At 52.1% G+C, this 20,456-nt stretch overlaps 1 protein-coding gene across 1 annotated transcript in view; it reads right to left on the reverse strand.

Moving 5' to 3' along the window:
* Nucleotides 1-19,028, reverse strand: part of LOC116649156 (multidrug and toxin extrusion protein 1-like) — a 36,732-nt gene extending 17,704 nt beyond the window's left edge. Inside the window, exons 1-10 of the mRNA XM_032431685.1 lie at nt 18,711-19,028; nt 12,534-12,635; nt 10,973-11,041; nt 9,886-10,034; nt 8,984-9,026; nt 7,730-7,774; nt 4,580-4,677; nt 4,221-4,318; nt 4,002-4,115; nt 3,849-3,916 (exon numbers count right to left, since the gene is read on the reverse strand). Coding sequence (XP_032287576.1) covers nt 3,849-3,916; nt 4,002-4,115; nt 4,221-4,318; nt 4,580-4,677; nt 7,730-7,774; nt 8,984-9,026; nt 9,886-10,034; nt 10,973-11,041; nt 12,534-12,635; nt 18,711-19,028 — 1,104 coding nt within the window. The remainder of the gene's footprint in view (nt 1-3,848; nt 3,917-4,001; nt 4,116-4,220; nt 4,319-4,579; nt 4,678-7,729; nt 7,775-8,983; nt 9,027-9,885; nt 10,035-10,972; nt 11,042-12,533; nt 12,636-18,710) is intronic.
* Nucleotides 19,029-20,456: the final 1,428 nt, after the last annotated feature.

Consider the following 20,456-nt stretch of genomic DNA (forward strand, 5'->3'; position numbering starts at 1 on the left):
GCTCAGCAGGGAGTCTGCTTCTCCCTCTGACCCTCCCCCCTCTCAGGTGCTCTCTCTCTCGTTCTCTCTCAAATAAATAAATAAAATCTTTAAAAAAAAAAAGTTTAGAAGACAGAATCCTAAAACGGTGACCTCCCCCTTCCCCAAAATGTTGGGTAAAAAGGAACTTAAGAATTAACAGAAAGATGCATACCAAGCTGATAGCAGGCTACCCTTTTGGGAGGGGAAGGGCAGGATGAGGAACAGTGTTAAAACAGATACAGGAAGGCAGGATGGCATTGTAGTTAGGAATGGGAATTTCTGAAGCCACACTGCCTGGGTTCATGTCCCGGCGCAGCCATTTATCAGCTGTGTGACCCTGAGCAAGTTACTCACCCTCTCTTGCCCTCAGTTGTTTTCTGTGAATGGATCCTGTAATAAGAGCCTAGCTCGTAGGGTTACCGTGGGGATGGGATGAGTCCATTATGTGCTAGCTGCTTAGAACAAGGCCTCACGTATGGTAACTGTTCAATAAAAATTAGTCATTACTAGTATCTACAAATTTACCACTGGACAGAAATCTCAGACTGAGGAACACAGAAGACTTCCAAGACAGAGTCCCCACCAGGAAACTCGCCAGTGGGAGCAAACATACAGCTCTCCCACCCAGTATTTATTAATTACCAAGGGAAAGAAAATGACTTCGTGATGGAGAAAACCCAGCAGACACCACCTTAACCAGGAAATCAGTTAATATCATCAGTCGTGGAACAAATCCACGTCACCGGCCTCCTGACAGAACGTGTGAGCAGAACACAGTGATACTTCTTTCGTATTCCTGCCAAAAATGCAGACTTCCAAACTCTTCACGAAGAAGCGTCAGCACGACAAATTGAGGGAAAGTCTGTATAAAGTGGTCTCTGTTCTTCAAAAACATCAAGGTCAAGAAAGACAAAGAAAGGCTGAGGATCTGTTCTAGATTAAAGAAGATTAAGAAAGCATAACACTTTAGGGGCACCTGGGTGGCTCAGCTGGTCGAGGCTCCGACTCTTGGTTTCGGCTGGGATCGTAGTCTCGGGGTCATGGTCTCAGGGTCATGGTCGTGGGTCATGGGATCGCGCTTTGGGCTCTACACTCAGCAAGGAGTCGGCTGGGTGTTCTCCCCCTCTGTACCTACCTCCCACCCCCACTCACGCTTGCGCCCACATGCACACTCTCAAATAAATCTTTTTAAAAAGGGAGGGCACCTGGGTGGCTCAGTCAGTTAAGCGTCTGCCTTCGGCTCAGGTCATGATCCCCGGGTCCTGGGATCGAGCCCCGCATCGGGCTCCCTGCTCAGCTGGGAGTCTGCTTCTCCCTCTACCCCTCCCTCCCTGCTCGTACTCTCCCTCTCAAATAAATAAATTAGGGGCGCCTGGGTGGCTCAGTCAGTTAAGCGGCTGCCTTCGGCTCAGGTCATGATCCCAGGGTCCTGGGATCGAGCCCCGCATCGGGCTCCCTGCTCGGCGGGAAGCCTGCTTCTCCCTCTCCCACTTCCCCTTACTTGTGTTCCCTCTCTCCTGTCTCTCTCTCTGTCAGATAAATAAATAAAATGTTTAAAAAAAATTAAATTAATTAATTTTTTAAAAAGCGTAACACTTTAGTTCCAGAATAAAAATAGTTATAAAGGACATTATCAGAACAATGGATGGTATTTGAATACGGATTGTGGAGGCGATAGATGTTTAGATACATAGATTGATTGATAAAGTGAGGAAATGGGGCAAAATATAAACAGTTGGGGAATACGAGTAAAGGGTACAAATCCTTCTTTCGATAGAGAAACACAAGTGTAAACTCTTACAAGCCTGTTGGAAAGCACATGGCAATATATGCAAAAGACTTAAAACTGTAATTAATTTTCACTAATAGGAATTTATCTTAAAAGAAATAATCAAGTATATAAAGATATTTGTCCTAAAGTGTCTCTGCAGTGTTATTTATAATATTAAAACATTAAAAATTAAATATTCTGCAGTAGGAGACTGATTTAAAAATTATATGTTCAAGGGCGCCTGGGTGGCTCAGTTGGTTAAGCGACTGCCTTCGGCTCAGGTCATGATCCTGGAGTCCTGGGATCGAGTCCCACATCGGGCTCCCTGCTCGGCGGGGGGTCTGCTTCTCCCTCTGACCCTCCCCCGTCTCATGTGCTTTCTCTCTCTCATTCTCTCTCTCTCAAATAAATAAAATCTTTAAAAAAAAAAAATAAATAAAAATAAAAATAAAAATTATATGTTCAAGGAGACGCTGGTAAGAGTTTTGATTTGGATATAGTTACTGAACATACCGAAATTAAAAATATGTATAAAACATCAAGTGTTGAAGTGATGAATACAGATTTAAAAAATCCCAGGAGAAGAGAATAAAAGGAAAAACAAAGAGCACAGATCCTCAAGAGAATGATTCTTTAAAAAAAAAAAAAAAAAAAAGGAAATACGGGGGCATCTGAGTGGCACAGTCGGTTAAGCATCCAACTCTCGGTTTCGGCTCAGGTCTGATCTCGAGGTCGTGAGATCAAGCCCCGTATCAGGCTCCACACCCAGCATGGAGTCTGTCTGAGATTCTCTCCCCCTCTGCCCCTCTCACTTCTGCCCACTCCCACCCCCCACACAGTGCTCACTCTCTAAAATAGATAGATACATCTTTTAAAAAAAATAGGAATTACATATTTTATGTAACTTTTAAATATAACCAGCCTCAAGGTGGTGGCTGTTCTGCATCAGGCTACCTGGGGAGGTAAAGACCACCGTTTGTCTTCCATTTTATGTAACTTTTAAATATAACCAGCCTCAAGGTGGTGGCAGGGGGGACTAAGCATTAGTGTGCTGGCTTTAGTCCCTTTCACATTACAATTCTCCTTTTCTAAAGCGGCACTTGCTAGAGATGAAAGCCCTTCGGAATTTCCAGTTGCCGTTTTCAATAAAAGTCACAGGAAAGCCTCTGACAACTGGGATTCTTCTCTAGCACATCAAAATCTGTTCCCTTTCCAAGGCTGAGTAATATTCCATTGTACAGACAGACCACATTCTGCTTCTCCATCCACCTGTTGATGGACTCTTGGGTCGTTTCCACCTTTTGGCTATCGTGAATAATGCTGCTGGGGACTTTGGCATGGGTATCCGCTGAAGACCCAGCTTTCATGTCTTTGGGGTCTAACCTAGGAGAGGCTTAAGAAGCAGCAGACCCAGGCAGGAGTGGAGTTCGGGGAGACACAATGAGCTAGGCTCTTCTTGCCATGTACCTAGTGCCATCACCCTTCAGGCCCCCTCACCTGTCCCCCCCGCCCCCAAAGACATTTGTGTTGTAACAACTGGAAAAGATACTTCATGTTTGGCAAGTGTGGCAATCAAGGACATGCATGACCAGCACTGAGCAACTCATTCTTCCAAACTTCCCAGGGCTCACAGGGAAGATCCCATTGTTCCAAATGGACCCTCCCTGGCTCTAGGATGAAATTTTCCTTTCATCAACCAGTTTAAAAACTACTTATGTGATGAATGCCTATGCTCGTTCTTAGGACTGTTTTTTCAAGGGAAACATCCAGCACCTCTCTTTTCAATAAAAGTCACAGGAAAGCCTCTGACAACTGGGATTCTTCTCTAGCACATCAAAATCTGTTCCCTTTCCAAGGCTGAGTAATATTCCATTGTATGGACAGACCACATTCTGTTTCTCCATCCACCTGTTGATGGACTCTTGGGTCGTTTCCACCTTTTGGCTATCGTGAATAATGCTGCTGGGGACTTTGGCATGGGTATCCGCTGAAGACCCAGCTTTCATGTCTTTGGGGTCTAGCCTCTCCTAGGTTAGACTGGCTCCCAGACACTCACCATGTACAAAATGACGGTCAGTTCATACACGACAGACTGGGCTCCCAGCTCCACCATGCCGAGGATGCCTGGTGGAGAAAGGCAGCTGACACCCTGCTTCCGGACGGGGCCCCCACATTTACACCAGCCGTCGTCACCTGTCCCCACACTGACCGCTCAGTAAGCTCCCGATCTCGTAGGCCCACCACTCCATGCACAGCATGAGCATGCCGGGGATGGCCAGGCTGAAAAAGGAGGCCCAGTCCTGCAGACACTCACGGGACCACCCTGTAGTGGGGACACAGACATATTAACAACACGTGGGTGGCTGGGCTGGACCTCAACTGAAGCTAAAACCTGTGTCCGACATGGAAGACAAACGGTGGTCTTTACCTCCCCAGGTAGCCTGATGCAGTTTCCTCCCAAGGATGTAGAAGAAGAGGAGCAGTGCCAAGATGAACTGGGAAATCGTATTTGCCAGTGCTGACCCGCTGTGAAGAACAGTCCCAGTGAGGGAAGGTGCCCGTCCTCCGCCTGCGTAAGCCCTGAACTCATCTTCTTTCTCAGCCTCGCTGTCCATCCCAGACAGTGTATTCCAGGGCGGCCCAGGGAGGAGACCACACACGGACACGTGACCAGGTCTAGGCACCCCCCTCCCACCATCCTGCCCTGGAAAAGCCACACAGTCGGTCATTCCTTCCCCCGTCCCAAGATCATTCCTTCCCCTGTCCCAAGAAATCAGTTGGACTCACATCACCCCAAGCTGCAGCTGATGAAGAAACAGATAGTTGATGAGGGCATTGATAAGGTTGGCCACTGCTCCGGTTAGGATCTGGGGCAGTACGATTCCCTGGAACGAGGAGAGACCACACCCCGTGCTGGAGACCAAGGAGCGGGACTGCCACTTGGTCCCCAAACACACAGGCGAGACGGTGGGCTGCCACAAGGACCTCACTGGATGCCCATCCTTGCTACTCCTACCTTCCTGCCTCCCACTCCCTCCTCCCAGAGGCGTGAAGCATGGAGCTCTGGCCACAGGGATGCAGGCAACAGAGGAGAAGGTAGCAGAGAGGCGGGAAGACAAATCTGTTTGCCTCCCAGACCGCAAGGACTAACGGGGATTGGGGATAAACAAGTCACCCTCTGCACTGGACAGCGGGTGAAAGCTCAGCACTTTCTTGACCAAATGGAAGTTCAGTGAGCTGAGAAAATCTAAGATGAGCTCACAAAGCTAGAGTGTGGGAAGGATTCCATCACACCTGGCTCCACTCACAAGTACAAGGCAGAAAAGTCCAGGCTGTCTGGCATCTCAATGAAGACTTCCGGCAGAAGAGAACGACGCACACCGGCTGGGGATGTACAAAGCCACCCCGCCGAGCATCGGGACAGAATCACGGACACGACGAAGCCACCGGTGACGTTCACAGGAGGTGCTGCTTCTCCCAGGTGCCAACTGTCACCCTGGCCCCTTCTCTGAATGTTTTTTCTGAGAAACCTGGCTCTCTAAAATCCCAGACCACAGGACATTTTGCTGAAGTCCTATCGCTAAACCTAAAAGATCCCTCACTTCCCTGGGGGATTGACGTCACTCACACACACACACAAAAAAGTAGCCGCAATTTCCATCTTGCAGGGGGTGGGGGAGAGCTTCTCATGGATTTCTGGACATGGCAATCTGCATCTCTCTGAGCTCCCCGAGGAGGGAGGCCTTGGGTCCACTTGGCAGGGCAGACCTTTTCCTGCTTTGCTCTGAGCTGACCAAAACATGGCCTCCCCTGGACTGCACCTGAGCTCCAACCTTCAGAATCATAGCACTCTTCCCCCTTTGTTGGGTGAGAACCACACTCCCCTGATCTCCACCATGGCTGGTAAACCCGACTCTGCCGTGCTGCGGGTTTGTCTCTAGTGGTCTCAGTAGTCCTGGGCTCGGGGGCCAGAACAACGATCGTGGCCAACCACTACTATGGGTCACTAATTTATCAGGTGACCTGCTTAGTTTTTTAGCAAAGGAGGCAGGTGACCACACCTGCCTTTCAGGTAGAAGGTAAAAGCAGCAGCATGGCGTGGGGTTGGCCCAGGGAAAGACCGGGAGCAGGGAGACTCAGTAAGAGGCTCCTGAAGTTATCACAGAAGGAAGAGGAAGAACAAGAGAGGAACTGAAGCATAGGGGGGTAAAGGGGGGGGGGACAGGCAGGACCTACAGGACCATCACTGATGGGCCGTGGGAGTGAAAGAAAAGATGGGAGTCCCATGTGAGGACAGGTTACCCAAAGAGAAGATTTTGGAGGTCACTGACTGGGAGGGAAGGCGGGCAAGTGGAGGCAGGCCTGGGGGATGAGAAGGTCAAGGGCACAACGTGCACAGGCCTCCCACGGGCAGCGGGCAAGACTGGCAGTTAGAGCTGGAAATGTGGGAGCCACGTGCACACAGATGGAAACCAAAAACATGCCAGAGAAAGCTTCCCACAGAGGAAGGTCAGCAGAAGCCAGTCCAGCCGCCTTCTCTAACTCTCCCCACTAAAAGTCTCAGCAGCCCCCCGGTTTCATCTGGGGCTCTCCACCGTGTTAACTCTGCCCCCAGACCAGCTGCTTCACCCCAAGATGGAAGCTGGGTTACATGCAACGCTTGGCTCTCCCGCCCATCCCTGCACCCAAGGATCATTTCATTCTCTAGGATCCACCCCGGCATATGTCTCCCGTTCCTCCCACAGGACATCCTTTCTTGTCAGAGACCCACGGCATCTCTTGTTTGGACCACGTCTGTAATTCTCTCTTCCCCCGGCAATTGATTGGTTTCCCACCAATTGAAATATCCGCAACAGAGAACAAACACAAGGCCCCATACGCTGAGCCAGGGCCAACACACCTCTCTGGTTGTGTCCCTCCACCCGAGTCGTGGCCTCTGCATTTCCACCCTTCGGTGACCCCGGATGCCTTGAGAACCCCACGTGTTCTCCAAAACCCAGTTCACGCCTCCTGGCCCCTCTCAGCTCCGGGCTCCTACTTCTAGATCTTTCCTTGTCCCTCCAAGGATCAGAGAGAGGAGTTTTCACTTCCACTCTCCTCACTGAACCAAGCTGGAGCCTGCGGTCAGGAGCCCCTGCGTTTGCTGGGAGACTGACTGTCAGGGAGAAGGTCCTGAGCAGACTACAGCCTCTACATGGCTTCAAGCAAGGTTATGGGCTGACAGCAGATGGAGATTTCTGCCTCTTTACAGACACCGATGAAGTTTTGAAATGTTTCATTCACAGGGTAAGATCTTACACTTAAGAATACTAAATAGATGGAAAACCTCCTCCCTTCTCTCTTCCCTCCCTTGGCCCCTCCATGTGTCCTGGAGAGCCAGCCCCCGGGGCTATGACCCACTGCCCGGTACCCTCATTTACCTGGATTCACTTGGAAGCAAGTCCATGGTCCCACATCCGCTAGCATCATAAATCCATACCTACCGTCCCGGGGCTGTCAGTCACGTGTGGAGGTCTAACCGACATGAGGTATCATTACAACGTGGGCCTTCACGCCCCACTGAGGAGAGTCAGGCTGAGAGGTTGGCTCCCTGGAGCCCGACAGGTGCCCTCTGCAGGGCCCATGGGCACACACCCTTACTGCCAGGGAGCCAGGTAAGAGCACAGAGCCAGAGACCACTCCAGTGCTAACCCTAACCGGCCAATGGCAATTATTTCCGAGGGGGAACCAGGTAAGAATTTTCCAAAGCCAACAATAACGTATCCTTTCCTTGATTTCACCTCATAAGCCTCTCCACACCAAAGTCCTGCGCCTACAACACGGGGAAATGTACTTCAGTGGCTCCTGAGTATTTTCAGGGCCCCCCCCAATCACTGAAAGGCATAAACTCCCACGAGCCCCCCTCCCCCCACAAAGAGAAAGGAGAGTCTGCATTACCTGGTTGAGCAAATATTTAACTTGTAAAGTATAAAGAAACGTTGCCTACAAGAGAATAAGAGACGAAGGTTAACATTTTGGCCTCGGCTTGGCTGCCCTCTGCTTCCACATGGAGCCACAGAAGCACCCCATGTCAAGAGGGGGACCGGGGGCGGGGGGCGGCAGCCAGGGTGTCTGAGGCCAGGGTGTTCCAACATGATCCAAGAGACCCTAGGGTCTGGGAGAGCGGTTCCCTTGAGTGCATGGCAAGGATTCTTCCAGGGGTGGTGGGCTATCAAGGAGGCCCCTGGGCAAACTCTAAGGGAGGCACCCCTCTTATGGTATAGACTAGGCAACAGTCCTATTTGGTGGAACAATTAAAAGAATATTAAGCGTTAAAGATTTCAGTATAAATTGAAGACCACAAGGCCAATCAGGAGAGCAGATAGCTACTCTTAAGAGCTGAATTGTATCCATCCAAATTTCCAAGTCAAAGCCCTAACCCCCAATGGGACCTTTATTTGGCGATAGTCTTTAAAGAGCTGATTAAGTTAAAATGAGGCCATTAGAGTGGCCCTAGCCCAATAGGACTGGTGTCATTATAAGATGAGAGACCCTAGGGCTGCACCTGTTCAGGGGGACCACCAGGAGAAGAGACAGCAAGGAGGAGGCCATCTACAAGCCACGGAGAGAGGCCTTCGAGGACACCAACCCTGCCACGCCTTGATTTTGGACTTTCCCGTTTCCACCAGTGTGAGAAAAATTGATTTCTGTTGTTTGAGCACCCAGTCTGTGTTTTGTTACGGCAGCCCATGCAAACCAAGACAGCCATACCGCCCAACTGAGTAAAATGAGCTTTGATTGTTCACTGACCACGGACTACTGTGTCCAACACGCACACACACGGAGGGAGCTATGCGATCACGCTCAGCAAGGAAAACAAATCTAAAAGTTCAGAGTGAGGCCCTCAGGGGGTTCTGACACGGGGAAGAAATTACCACCACCCAAAAAAAAAAAGTCTGAACTTCTTTTGGTGGATGATTCCGGAAGTTCGTAGGAGTTCGGGACAGGGGCCTCCTGGACTTGCCTTGACCCAGGTGTTCCTTGAGGGACAGACACGTGTGTCTTTCATGAGCATAATGAAAGCCACGGTTCTTGAAGGAGCCAACATCACATGTATGAATCCTGGAAGACTGACCCAACACACAGCTCCCAGCTGCTGCCTTCTACCAGTGAACCTCAAGAAGGGGGCCTCGTAACCCCTTGAAAACTTACAGGAAGAGCTGGAATGAAGACCATGACATAGTCCTGGGTCAGCCTACATAACGAAAAGAAAAAAAAGGTGGCAGGGGTCTCCGTTTCAAGGGAAGGGCAGGGAGGATAAGCTACCTAACACCCCCTTTCCCATTCTTGGCTCTTTCCGAATCAAGGAGCTTCACGTGCTGGAGCAAATGTGAAAATGGACCCACAGACCTCATCATCTTATACCCAGGTTACTTCTCTTGGTTATTCCAAATCTTTAGGTCTAGGAAAGGGTTTTTCAAACTCAGCACGACGGCCAGATAATTCTCTGCTGTGCATAGGAGGATGTTTTGTAGTTATCTCTGGCTTCTCCCCATACTAGTTCTGACAGATTACCAGAAATGCCTCCCGACGTTGCCAAAGGTCCCCTAGGTTCACAGCCACTGATCTAGGACGAGAACTTGTTTTAAAGGTTCTTATGAACTAAGCCAGCAGGCCTCAAAACTTGGCAGCACATTAGAATCATCTAGGGGAACTTTGAAAGACACTGATGCCCATGCTGCCCCCAAGGCCAATTAGAACAGAACCCTGAGAGGGGAGGAGGACCAGGTATGGGTGGGTTTTTAAAACACCCAGGTGATTTGAGTATCAACCAGGGTCAAGAACCACAAAACCATGAACAAACGCCATGAACTATCTCAGTCAAGTGGAGGACGTTTGCAAGTCTTGTCTCGCTCCAAACTTTTTACCCTGAAGTCATTCAAATAAGGAGGGGTCTAGATCTTAGGTATCAGGCGTGGACAGCACTATGGCCTGGCAGAAGTCAGCTAGGGAACGCTGACCCCCCTCCTGGTGTGTGGCCTTTGCTAAACTTGGATGGGACCATCTTTCTGCCAAGATGGACCCAACCCCGCCACGGCGTGGGCCCATCTTACCTGGACACGGCCGGGTCCTGCCGGAAGAGCAGCAGCATCTGCTGGGTGTTGAGGAAGAGCGCCCAGCAGGGGAAGCAGCAGAGCAGCAGCACCAGGGTCCCCCTCTGCAGGATGACCCCCACGTGCTTCAAGTTCTGGCTCCCATATGTCTGGGTGCGCACAATGCAAACAAAGCCATTAGCAGAGGAACGGCACACCCCCCCCCAACCCCCCAAAAGCCTTCAATCACATGGTCCTAGGACTTTGCCACACTCTTTAGGTATTCTTGGTTCTCACACTTGGCTGCCCATTAGAATCACCTGGAGAACATTTTTAAAACACCAATGCCACGATCCCACCAAAGACAGTCTAGATTTAACAGGTCCAGGGTGGGGCCCCAGAGAGCGGTCGTTTTTAAAAGCTCCCCATGAGATTCTGATGGCCAGTCAGGGTGGCATCAGCTGGTAACCTCTTAGAGATGCGGTATCTTGCTCCCACCCCACCCCCCAACCTGTGAAGCAGAAACTCTGGGGTATGGCCAATGGGGGGGGCCGAAGCCCGCTCCCACGGGCTTCCAAAAGCCGAACTGCGCACTTCTCTCCCTGGGCCATGTTCAGTGACATCTGTGTGGCAGCCTGAGACCAGCTATAAAGGAGTTCCTTCTGCCACCAGAATGAGCAAACTATGCAGGTCAGAACATTTGCCCTCCTCCCGCCCAAGACACGGACATTCAACATTTACCAGCATGCCACTGGCGGGAGGCCCCCGGCCTGTTTTAACAAGCCCCCCAGAGAGCTCGGGTGGGCACTCAAGGTCGAGAAGCACGGGACGGTGCCAAACTCAGTGATGTGGAAAGTGCTAGGACGGGCTTGCACAAAATGTCCCCTATTTGGTCAAAAGGTAGTGTAAGCCAGACGCGCAAACACGACTTCCCAAGCCTGCAAGGCACCTGGCCACATTTCCAAAAAAGCAAGCACTGGAAAGTGGAATTGAGGGGTTGCTGTCGGGGAGTCCCTCCCTCTGTGCACAAGACCCTCCCCGCTTCCTGCCGGTGGGGCCCTCCCAGCTCCCGTGTCCACAGTCAGAGTCACCTGCGGCTTCCGCTTACCTGGGACATGAGCGTGTCGCAAGCAGAAGATAAGCCAAAGCCTACAGAGACACCAGCGACATTGATGACCTAGAAAGAAACCCAAGACGGCCACGCAGTATAAGGGAGACAGAAAGGCGCATTCTCTGTCCCCACTGATCAGAGGCCGCCACGTGCCTCCAGCAACCCTCCCAAGTCACCCTACCCAGCTCTGTCCTCCCCCTGGAGGGCTTGCACAAATCCGCTGGGCCCGCTTAATTAAAAGACGGGCACAAACTTGGGAGAGAGAAGAAAAATCTCAGCCAGAGGTTATTATCAAACCCTTTTCTTTCCCAAGTGCTGGGCATTTTGGTCCCCAATTTCAGAGGAACGGGAATCGTCCTTAAGGGGAATGCCATGTCGCACATTAGCAGTTCTGGATAAGTCCACTTGCCCCAGACCAAGCACGGCCTGGGACAGTATCCCAAAGGACTCTAAAGGGCTCAGAATCAAGCCTCTGAAGTCAAGGTCAGAGAGCTCCTGGGTGTACTTGTCTTGACCAGGGACACCAACTAAATCCCCGGGTCCCTGGAGCTCTGGGGAGCCCAGGGAAGCACCCCCAACACCTCATGGGCGTGGCATCACGGGATGTCCGGAACCTGCCATCTGCAGCTGAGTCTGCAGGGCACTAACCAAGGACAACAGCCCCAACTGGGCTCAGCCTAGAAGCACCAGCCTTCTTACACTTCCTTGGCTAAAGGGCACCTGCTAGAGGCTCGCTGAATGCATTTCTTGCCCCGGACTTCCAAACATTAAAACCCCAAAAGGATAATTAAGCCGGGGTTGCCCATGTTGCTCCCTGAAAGCAAGACAATCCATATATATACCTGGGGCCAACTCAGAATAGTCCTGCACAGTTCAGAGGCAGCAAACGCCAATGGCTAGGGGGACCAGGCAGATACGGCAAACGTGTGCCTGAGCAGGGCAGCAGCGAGGCGGAGCCGGGGAGGCAGAGAAGCAGCGGGACACACATCTGCTGAAAGCCACGGACTCCACCTTTCTAGAAACACCTAGCTGGCCAACGAAACAAGTCGGCAGGACCATTTGGCCACACATAGCCAGTTAGCCCCTGACAGAGGTCGATGACATCTCTCTTTGGTTTGGGGGATTCACATCTAAGATACAGAGAGGATTTGGGGTTCCTCCCAATTTTAGGTTTAGACACTAGGATCCAGGATGTCATCTTCCAGTTCTATATCATGGAGATGGAAGTGGGGGGCAGGAGTCAAGAGCTCCACGGATTACAGATTTACTGATGTGGCAGACAGAATAACAACCCTCCAAAGATGTCCCATCTTAACCCCCGGAGCCTGGGAAAATGTGAACTTACAGGGCAAAGGAGAATTATAGTTGCAAACGGAAGTAAGGTGACAGCCCGGCCAACACCTTTTTTCAGTCCAGCAAAACCCATTTGAGACTTCTGACCTCCAGCACCGAGATAATGAATTGTGCTGGTTTAAGCCCTTAACGAGTGGGACTTCCTGAGAGAGAAAACTCATACGGACGGCTTTCAGAAAGGTGTGTTAGCAAGTCCCGTACGTACCGCGATGGCAAGGGTGACAGCATCCAGCTCCAGCTTCCCCAGGTGGCCACAGAACACAGAGCTTATGAAACTGATCAGAAACACCATCAACTGCGCCAAGAACTTGGAAGAGACACAAAAGAAGCTATAGGTGAGTGCCAACCATCACAGGGGGAGGAGGGCGCGAGGTCCTGGGGCACGGGGGCGCCCCCCACCCTCTCCAAATCGACTCCAGTCACAAGTAAAGAAACCAAGGGGCGCCTGGGTAGGGCGGTCGGTTAAGGGTCCGACTCTTGGGTTTCAGCTCAGGTCGTGATCTCAGGGTCGTGAGATGGGAGTCCCGAGCTGCGCTCCACACTCAGTGCAGAGTCTGCTTGAGATTCTCCCTCCCCCTCTCTGCCCCTCCCGATCGTGCTCTCTTGTTCTCAAATAAATAAATCAACCTTAAAAAAAAAAGGTGAAGAAATCCGGCCGTTAGTGAGCCTCTGCCCACTTTCACAGACAAACGTGTGACTTCTGGTACGCTTCTTGAAGGATATTCAAGAGTTCATTTGCAACCGCGATCAGCATCCCATTTTTGAGAACTTCCCGGCTTTTTGAGTTGATTTTTCATGTTAAGATTCTCAAGCCATAGATCACAGGTCTATTTTCTCTGAAATTCTCAGAGGCCGCCTTCTGGGATAACCCCCTTGTCATCTCACATTCCCAGGGAGGACTGGAGGGAATACAGCCTTCAAAAGCCAGCACGAGATGCCACAAACAGGAACCCCTGAGCTAAGAATGGGGTTCTCCAACCGGAAGGTCAGTGGGCTCTGGAATCTTGCGGTGAGACATCCCCCAATCTGCCAAGCACCTTTAATTCTTGAATCCTGAGAAGACTCAGGTGGGAGGGCAAAATCTGCTCCCGGAACCTTGAGCCATTCTTCCTCACCATTCCAGGAACTACCATGAGTTGCTCCACAATCCTAGAGTTGCCTGTCTGGACACTGACCTTATTTCCTTAGGGTAATTCCCAACCACCTTGCACCCCACCATCGCCACCTGCCAGACCCTGGGCATGCAGTACCTCTCGGGAAAGCCCCTCTCCCAGGGAGGCTTACGTGGTCCGAGAGGCACTGAGGTCTCACTCCCACTCCCCCGAAGACAGAACAGGTGCCTAAAGAGTCACAACTGTGGACAAGGTGCCCTCCTTCTTGGGCCCCCAGCGGCACAGCTTCTAGTCCAATAGGACCTTCTGCTACCGAGAAGAGCAGAAGGAACGCTTTTAGAACGCACTGCAAAAGTAAGCCAAAGACGAGACAACAGGCAAGGGACAATGAAAAGCTGGGGGCAGGGGTGAAAAATAAAAAGCTGGTATGAAAAACCCAATTCTAGAGAACCTAAAGCGAGAGCCAAGAGACCCTCGTCCCCCCACCCCCAGTAGGCCTATTCCAGGGGATGGCCACGATCTAGGCCATGTCACCACCCTACAGATGGGCTTTGTGGTTTCATCCAGCAGAGCTTGATGTCTGTTTGACTGTGAGTTTTTATAACTTTAAAGGTCACAGGGCGCCTGGGTGGCTTGATTCAGGATGAAGCATCTGCCTTCGGCTCAGGTGGTGATCCCGGGGTCCTGGGATCAAGTCCCGTGCTGGGCTCCCTGCTCTGCGGGGGAGTCTGCTTCTCCCTCTGCCCCTCCTCCCGCTCATTCTCTCAATCTCTCTCTCTCAAATAAAATAAATAAAATCTTTAAAAAAAAAAATAAAGGTCACAGGATCCTTTTCTTTTTTTTTTTGTAAACTCAGCATCCCTTTCAAATCTTTCCAGGTCATTATCCTCTCAGCCATGTCAACTCTTACAAATAGTTGCGTCATGGAATCTGTTTCCCCCCTTTCCACAGAATGGCATACTTCTGCTACACGATGCTCCGGTCCCCCACAAGCTGTTTTCGTGGCTTTGCATAAAGAACGTGCTCAGCCTCATCTAGGGTCAGGCCTTTGGGCCACTTCCCTGATTTTGCTATTACTAATTGCACTACACGGAACACCTCTCGTACTTGGGCGGGGAAACGGGCGTTTTCTTAGGGCAAGTGCCCAGTCCAAGGCTGGGAAGAGTTATGTTTCCTAGACGAAAGGCCAGGGAGTCTGGCTGAGTTAAGCTCATCCATGTGAAATGCTCAAAACATTTCTTTGTTGGGGCCACTGAAGCCTTGCTGGGGTGACAGTAACATGGGGTTCAGGTTGCACAACACAGAAACGTTTTCTGACCATCAGTCCCAGGGAGATCTTGGCTCCAGAGCTGATATTTGCTAGCCGTGCATACTTGTTTTCAAATCCTGGTTTTAAGCCCTTTGGGTGAGCTCTTGGCCATCGCTGTGGTTCACGTACATAAGGATCACCTGGGGACATTGCTCAGCAGGCCCATGCCCTGCCCTAGCTCAAGAGACATCCCAGATGTCTTTGGGGCTGTGGGATCTGCCTTTCAACACCCCCACACCCATCCCATCCACACCCAGTCAAGACGCGGCGGGGTCAAGGACGAGATCCATCACGGGGCCTCTTGCCATGCCTGAGCAATTAGCCAATTCTGTTCCCCCACGTGTCTCAAGGATGACTGTCTCAACAACAGCCTGATGGGCAGTGACTAGCTGTAGACAAATGTACGATAGAAATCGCCAGACTGACTGTGCCTCTGTTGCTTCCTATCACGGAGGCCCGGCTCATTTTTTTAGCCAGGCAGCAATAACCACAACTGTTGCCACCTGCAGGCTTTGGAAGGGTGCTCTCCAGGGCCAGATGCTGCGGAGGCAACACGTATAGGCTCGCCCAGTGAGCACCGTTCTGGAAGCCCTGGTCTCACGCCCCTCCCGTGGATGCCTGAAAGCTCACCCCTGGCATCGAAAGGTCAGCCCTGGAAGGAGCCTCGAGGTCACGGAGTACAGCCTCTTCGTTGACATATGAGAAAACCCAGGCAGCCCCAAGTCACACAGCTGGTTAGTCACAGAGGCACAACTGGGACCCAAGTCACTTGACTTACGGATGGTCAACTGGGGTCAACATCTTTGGAGCACAAACTACATGCCAAGCAAGATGAACACTGTCTCTCCATTTCTACCCCCGTGGAACCCACCATAGAGCCCGGAAAGAGGTTCAACGTGAAATAACACCACCAATTACACAGCTGATGGGCACTACAAAGAAGACAGAGGAGCTCTAAGAGCACAGCCTGGGAGTCAGAGAAGGTTCTGGAAGAAATGAAACTCCACTGAAACCTGAATGGTGAAGAAGCAGGTGAAGGTGGGCTGTCCGTCTGGGGAGAACGTTCCAGGCAGAGGAAACAGAGCAGCCCGAGGGTATGGGGTCTGAGGCAAGGCTGGGGGAAGGACCACCGGGAGCCAGAGAAATAAGATAAGACCCGGGCGCCTGACAGGAGCCCTACCCCAGAGGACCTCACAAGACCAACAAAAGGGGGTGACAAGCTCACATGCCCATTCCCCTCTAAAAGAGGACTTTGGTGTCTGGCTCCACATGGAGCATTTGGGGCAGCGTGAGCTGAAGAGGGGAGAGGACACAAGGAGGCTGCCGTGGTCCAGACTGGGATCAAGGCGGAAGGGGGATGAAAATGTGCATCCAGCTGAGAGACAGTTAGGAGGCCTGGGAAAGGAAGGGAAAGAGCCAGGGAGGGTCCCAGACCACCCCCAGGCCTCCTCCGCCCACCTGCCCCCTTTGAAATGCCTCCCATTCTTGCAGACCTTTATCACCTTAGCCTAGACCATCCTATGCCTGTGGCAGCTTCCTCCTACTGAGCTTACATGTCACCAAGAACTTTCCCCACTGCCTATAGGATAAAAATCAAACCATTAGCCTGCATGCCTCGTGTGCAGTCTGGCCCGTCCGTCCAGAGGCCCCTCACCCTGTGGGGCCTGCTCTGGTCCTTCCGCCCTGGAGCCCTAGAAGGTTCTCCAGCTCCCTCTCAGATGGTCCTTTGTGCACACAGCCGGAAACCAGCTCCCTCGGTGTGGACCCAGGCTATTCTACTCCATTTCCAGCCTCGGCAATGGTGTGCACAGCCCATGCTCCCAGAGAGCGAGCAATCCCTCTCTGGGATTATTTTTCAGGACTCCGACTGAGCCTGGCAATAAAGATAAAATACTTAAAAAAAAAAGAAAAGAAAAGAAATACAATCCTAACGAAAAGAAAGCGTGATTGAAATGCCCAAGACTAAGTAGTTATCAGCTACCCCTCCTTTGCAAATGTTTTCTGCAGAATAAATACAATGTGTGGTGACACGCGTTCCGACATGCACCTCTTTCCCTTGTGTTCTCTCTTTATAGGCCTCATTGAAAGTTCGATGGGAGCGAGGTAAGGGAAGTCTGAACACCTGAGCCTGAAGCCTATCTCGGATCCTTAAGGGTCAATGCTCATATAAGAGGCCTGGAAGGGAGACAGGGAATGGGAGAGGCAAAATCACAGGAGATTCAGACCAGGCATCCCACCTAATGGACGGTAGATCCTTGGAGAGCAGAGTATGGGACACTGAGCACAGAGGAGGAGGAGGAGGCATCTTCTCCTCCTCCAAGCCCCTCAGGAAATAGAAAACTCACAGCAGATGGGAATAGAGCTGTACAAAGACCAAGAGGAGCTCCATATACAATTCCTAAGAGACTGAACAGGCGCCAGAATTCTATGACTTCACTGGGTAAAGCAGTCACATACAAACCCAGACACAGAAGACTGGAAGGAAAACACCCAGATTATCTCTGGGTGGTGTTTTCCTTTGCTTCTTTGTCTTGGCATTCCAGGTTTTTTTTCTACGAGGACAAATTTTGTAATGAACGCAGTCATATACATCTATGCACACGTCTATACACATCTATCTATACACACACAAACATAAAGGGCCCAGCAGTTAGGCCAGTGCTCATCCCAGAGACCTGGAAGGTCCCCTACATCAAGGGGGGCCAGGTTACTTCGGGGACCTGCAGAGACAGAGGACCTGTCCTTGGAGAGGCTGGGTCTCAGCAAGCTGCCTCGTGGTGTTTGCTTGTTGTACTGTAAGAACCTTATACAGACTTTTCTCACAGCAACCCTGTGAGGGAATTTTGGGCACGGATTATTCTCCTCAGTTTATGGATGGATAAGCAGAAACTAAAAGAAATTAGAACTACTCAAGTTCACACAGCTGTTTCCTAACCTGCCTTCTGAGATCAAAGCAGGGAACTGGGGGCCAGGTATGGAGATTCCAAACCATGCACTCTTTCCGTTTTTCAAGAGAGCTTCACAAACACCTTTTTGCTGGATGAATTTTCGTTCCGTGGCATTATCTTGCCCCCATGCACACCACAGCAAGTATCACAGGGTCCCACAAACAGCGCTGTCACCGCGCCAGGAAGACGCACCCGCCCACCCTACCCTTTTCAGGCGTGGAATGTCTACTCAGCGGCCCAAAACGTATGCCTTAAAAACACAACGGATTCGTCTTGTCCAATGAAATGACTCACTCTGTTGACTTGAAAACCACCCAAGCTGTCAGGAGAACAGGGATGGGATTCTGTTTCTTGTGGTTTTGAAAACCCACATAACTTTTAAATAGATAAGGCAGAAAAAACCCTAACCTAATGATGAGAAAAAAACCTCAACCCCAAAGAGAACCACATTAAAGACTTAAGAAAAAACAGTAACGGGAAGGAGTGTGTGGGACAGGATGCCTCTGGTCTCGTCTTGCAGAGGTTAACTGAGATTCTGAAGGATTTGGAGATCGCGATCCAAGAGAGACAATTTCACCTCCTTCCTCCCTGCCTCAAGGTAACTTAGCTGAAGTCCCGACTGGACAGCCAGCATTCAACCAAGTTTCAAACGCCTGCGGAAACTTGCTCGCTTCGCCAGAATCCTCGCCCAGGGAAGGCGCCCGGGAGAGCCTGCAGGCGAGCAGGTCCCGGCTCCCTGGGGACTCCCAGCGCCCGGGCGGGGACGGGCTGCGCGACCTGTGCGGTTTGGGCCCGGAGGAGCCGCCCCCGAGAGGGTGCAGAGCGCGGCCCGGGACGCACGCGGAGGCACAGGGACGCGCGCCCGTCGGGCTCTCTCCGGGCACCGCGTCCCCCGGCGCCCGCCCGCCCGCCGCCAGCTCGCTCTGCCCCGTACCCCCGGGTCACCCGCGGCGACACGCGTACCGGGCCCCCGACCCGCGGGACCCACCTCCCACCGAGGCCACTTTACTTACCGCGGGGCCCGCCAGAACCAGGAGAGCCCGCAGCTCCTCTCGGAAGCCGGACAGCAGCGGGCAGCGCGGCCCGGGGCGCTCGGGGGTGGCTCCGGGGCGCTCGGGGATGACCACGGGGCGCTCACGGGTGGCCACGGGGCGCTCGCGGGTGGCCACCGGGCGCTCGGGGGTGGCCCGGGGGCGCTCGGGGATGGCCCGGGGGCGCTCGGGGATGGCCCAGGGGCGCTCGTAGGTGGCCGTGGGGCGCTTAAGGGTGGCCCCGGGGCGCTTGGGGATGGCCCCCTGGCCTTCCGGTCCGGACTTCTCTGCAGTCTCCATGCGCCTGACGCTCTGTGTTTGGGGAGCGCAGAGGCGGCATCTGGGAGGGTGCAGGGCCGCCCCCGCTCCAATCCCCGCCCCGGGCCGCCCAGCCCGCATCGCGAGCCGGCCCGCAGCCCCGGGCCCAGCCGCGCGCGCCTCCTGTCCAGCCGCGACCTTGGGTGCATCCCTTGCACCTCTGCCGCAGTGTGGACGCCCGCAGGTCTCCCAGAGGCCCACGGACTCCTGGACTGGGAAGGCAACAGGTTGCAGAACGTCTGGAAACAGACGGAAAACGTTCTGGGGGCCTGGGGCCTCCAAGCCTCGGAGGCCAGGGCTTGCCCAGGCCCTGCGCCTCCCCCCGGAGCTTTGAGGCTGTGAAACGTCGGGCCAGGAAGAACCTAGAGCTCTCACGCGGCCCGGGCAGCCAGCCAGGGGCGCGGGTCGGGCGCCCTCCTCCATCGCAAGCACCTCTGCTCTGGCGGGACGCGCTCTGCAGAGTGCGCTCAGCACCTGCTTTGCGGCTGCGTTTGGAATCTGCGTACTCCTTTCCGCCCACCAATTGTATCAACTTAGAATCTTCAAAAGAGAGCAACAAGTTCACAATTTCCAAATAGAACTATGGGGGAAGGAGAGGTTGTGAGTGTCAACAAACTCGGATTCAGGAGACACCTGCCACGGTCTCCCTGGGAGCAGAGCCACTTGCTTGCCTCCTAGAGCCTCAGTTCCCTCATCTGTAAAATTGAAATAGCATCTCCATCACTGGTTTGGGTGAGGATTCAATGAGCTTGTGTAGGTGGACCACGTGGCCTTCAACCTGCTACACAATAATTGCCTAACAAACGTTCCTCACCAGGACAGGATGATTTCCGTAATAGTCGAAATTCCTTCTGTCGTAGAAGTGATCCAACTTTGGGGGCTCACATAACCAGAAAGTTTGGGTTCAGGGATTTTAAAACAAGGTCTTTAGTGCTCCCCCTCTCCCCCTCTCTCTTCCTCTCTCATCTTCCCACCATTTTTGATTCTCTTCTTGGTTTTGTGTGTGTGTGTGTGTGTGTGTGTGATTTTTTTTTTTTTTCTCTGTAGGCAAGCTCTCTTTCCCTGGAGGGGGCAGGGTGGCCTCCAGCAACCCTCACTCCTTTCTTTCCCACCCCCTAAGCCAGATAATAAGACCCGCCCTCTTCTAGCTCCAAACAAAGAGACAAAAAAACAGGGAGGAAACCTATGTATGTAGGTTTCATATGCAGGTTTCTTGCCCACTTTGAAACAATCATCCTGGGCAGGGAAATAGGGTCTAATGTTTGGCTTGCCCTAAAGGGCTGGGTGCTGTTGATAAGGGAAACAAAGGCAAGACAAATGTAGCTTAAATTAAACCTCCTGAGAGCTTATGTCCCACTGATAGATACCTGAAACATACAGAGGTTGACCTTACTCAAGAAACTCATGGCT

Source organism: Phoca vitulina, unplaced genomic scaffold, assembly GCF_004348235.1.
Source record: "Phoca vitulina isolate PV1807 unplaced genomic scaffold, GSC_HSeal_1.0 scaffold47, whole genome shotgun sequence".
NCBI lineage: Eukaryota > Metazoa > Chordata > Mammalia > Carnivora > Phocidae > Phoca > Phoca vitulina.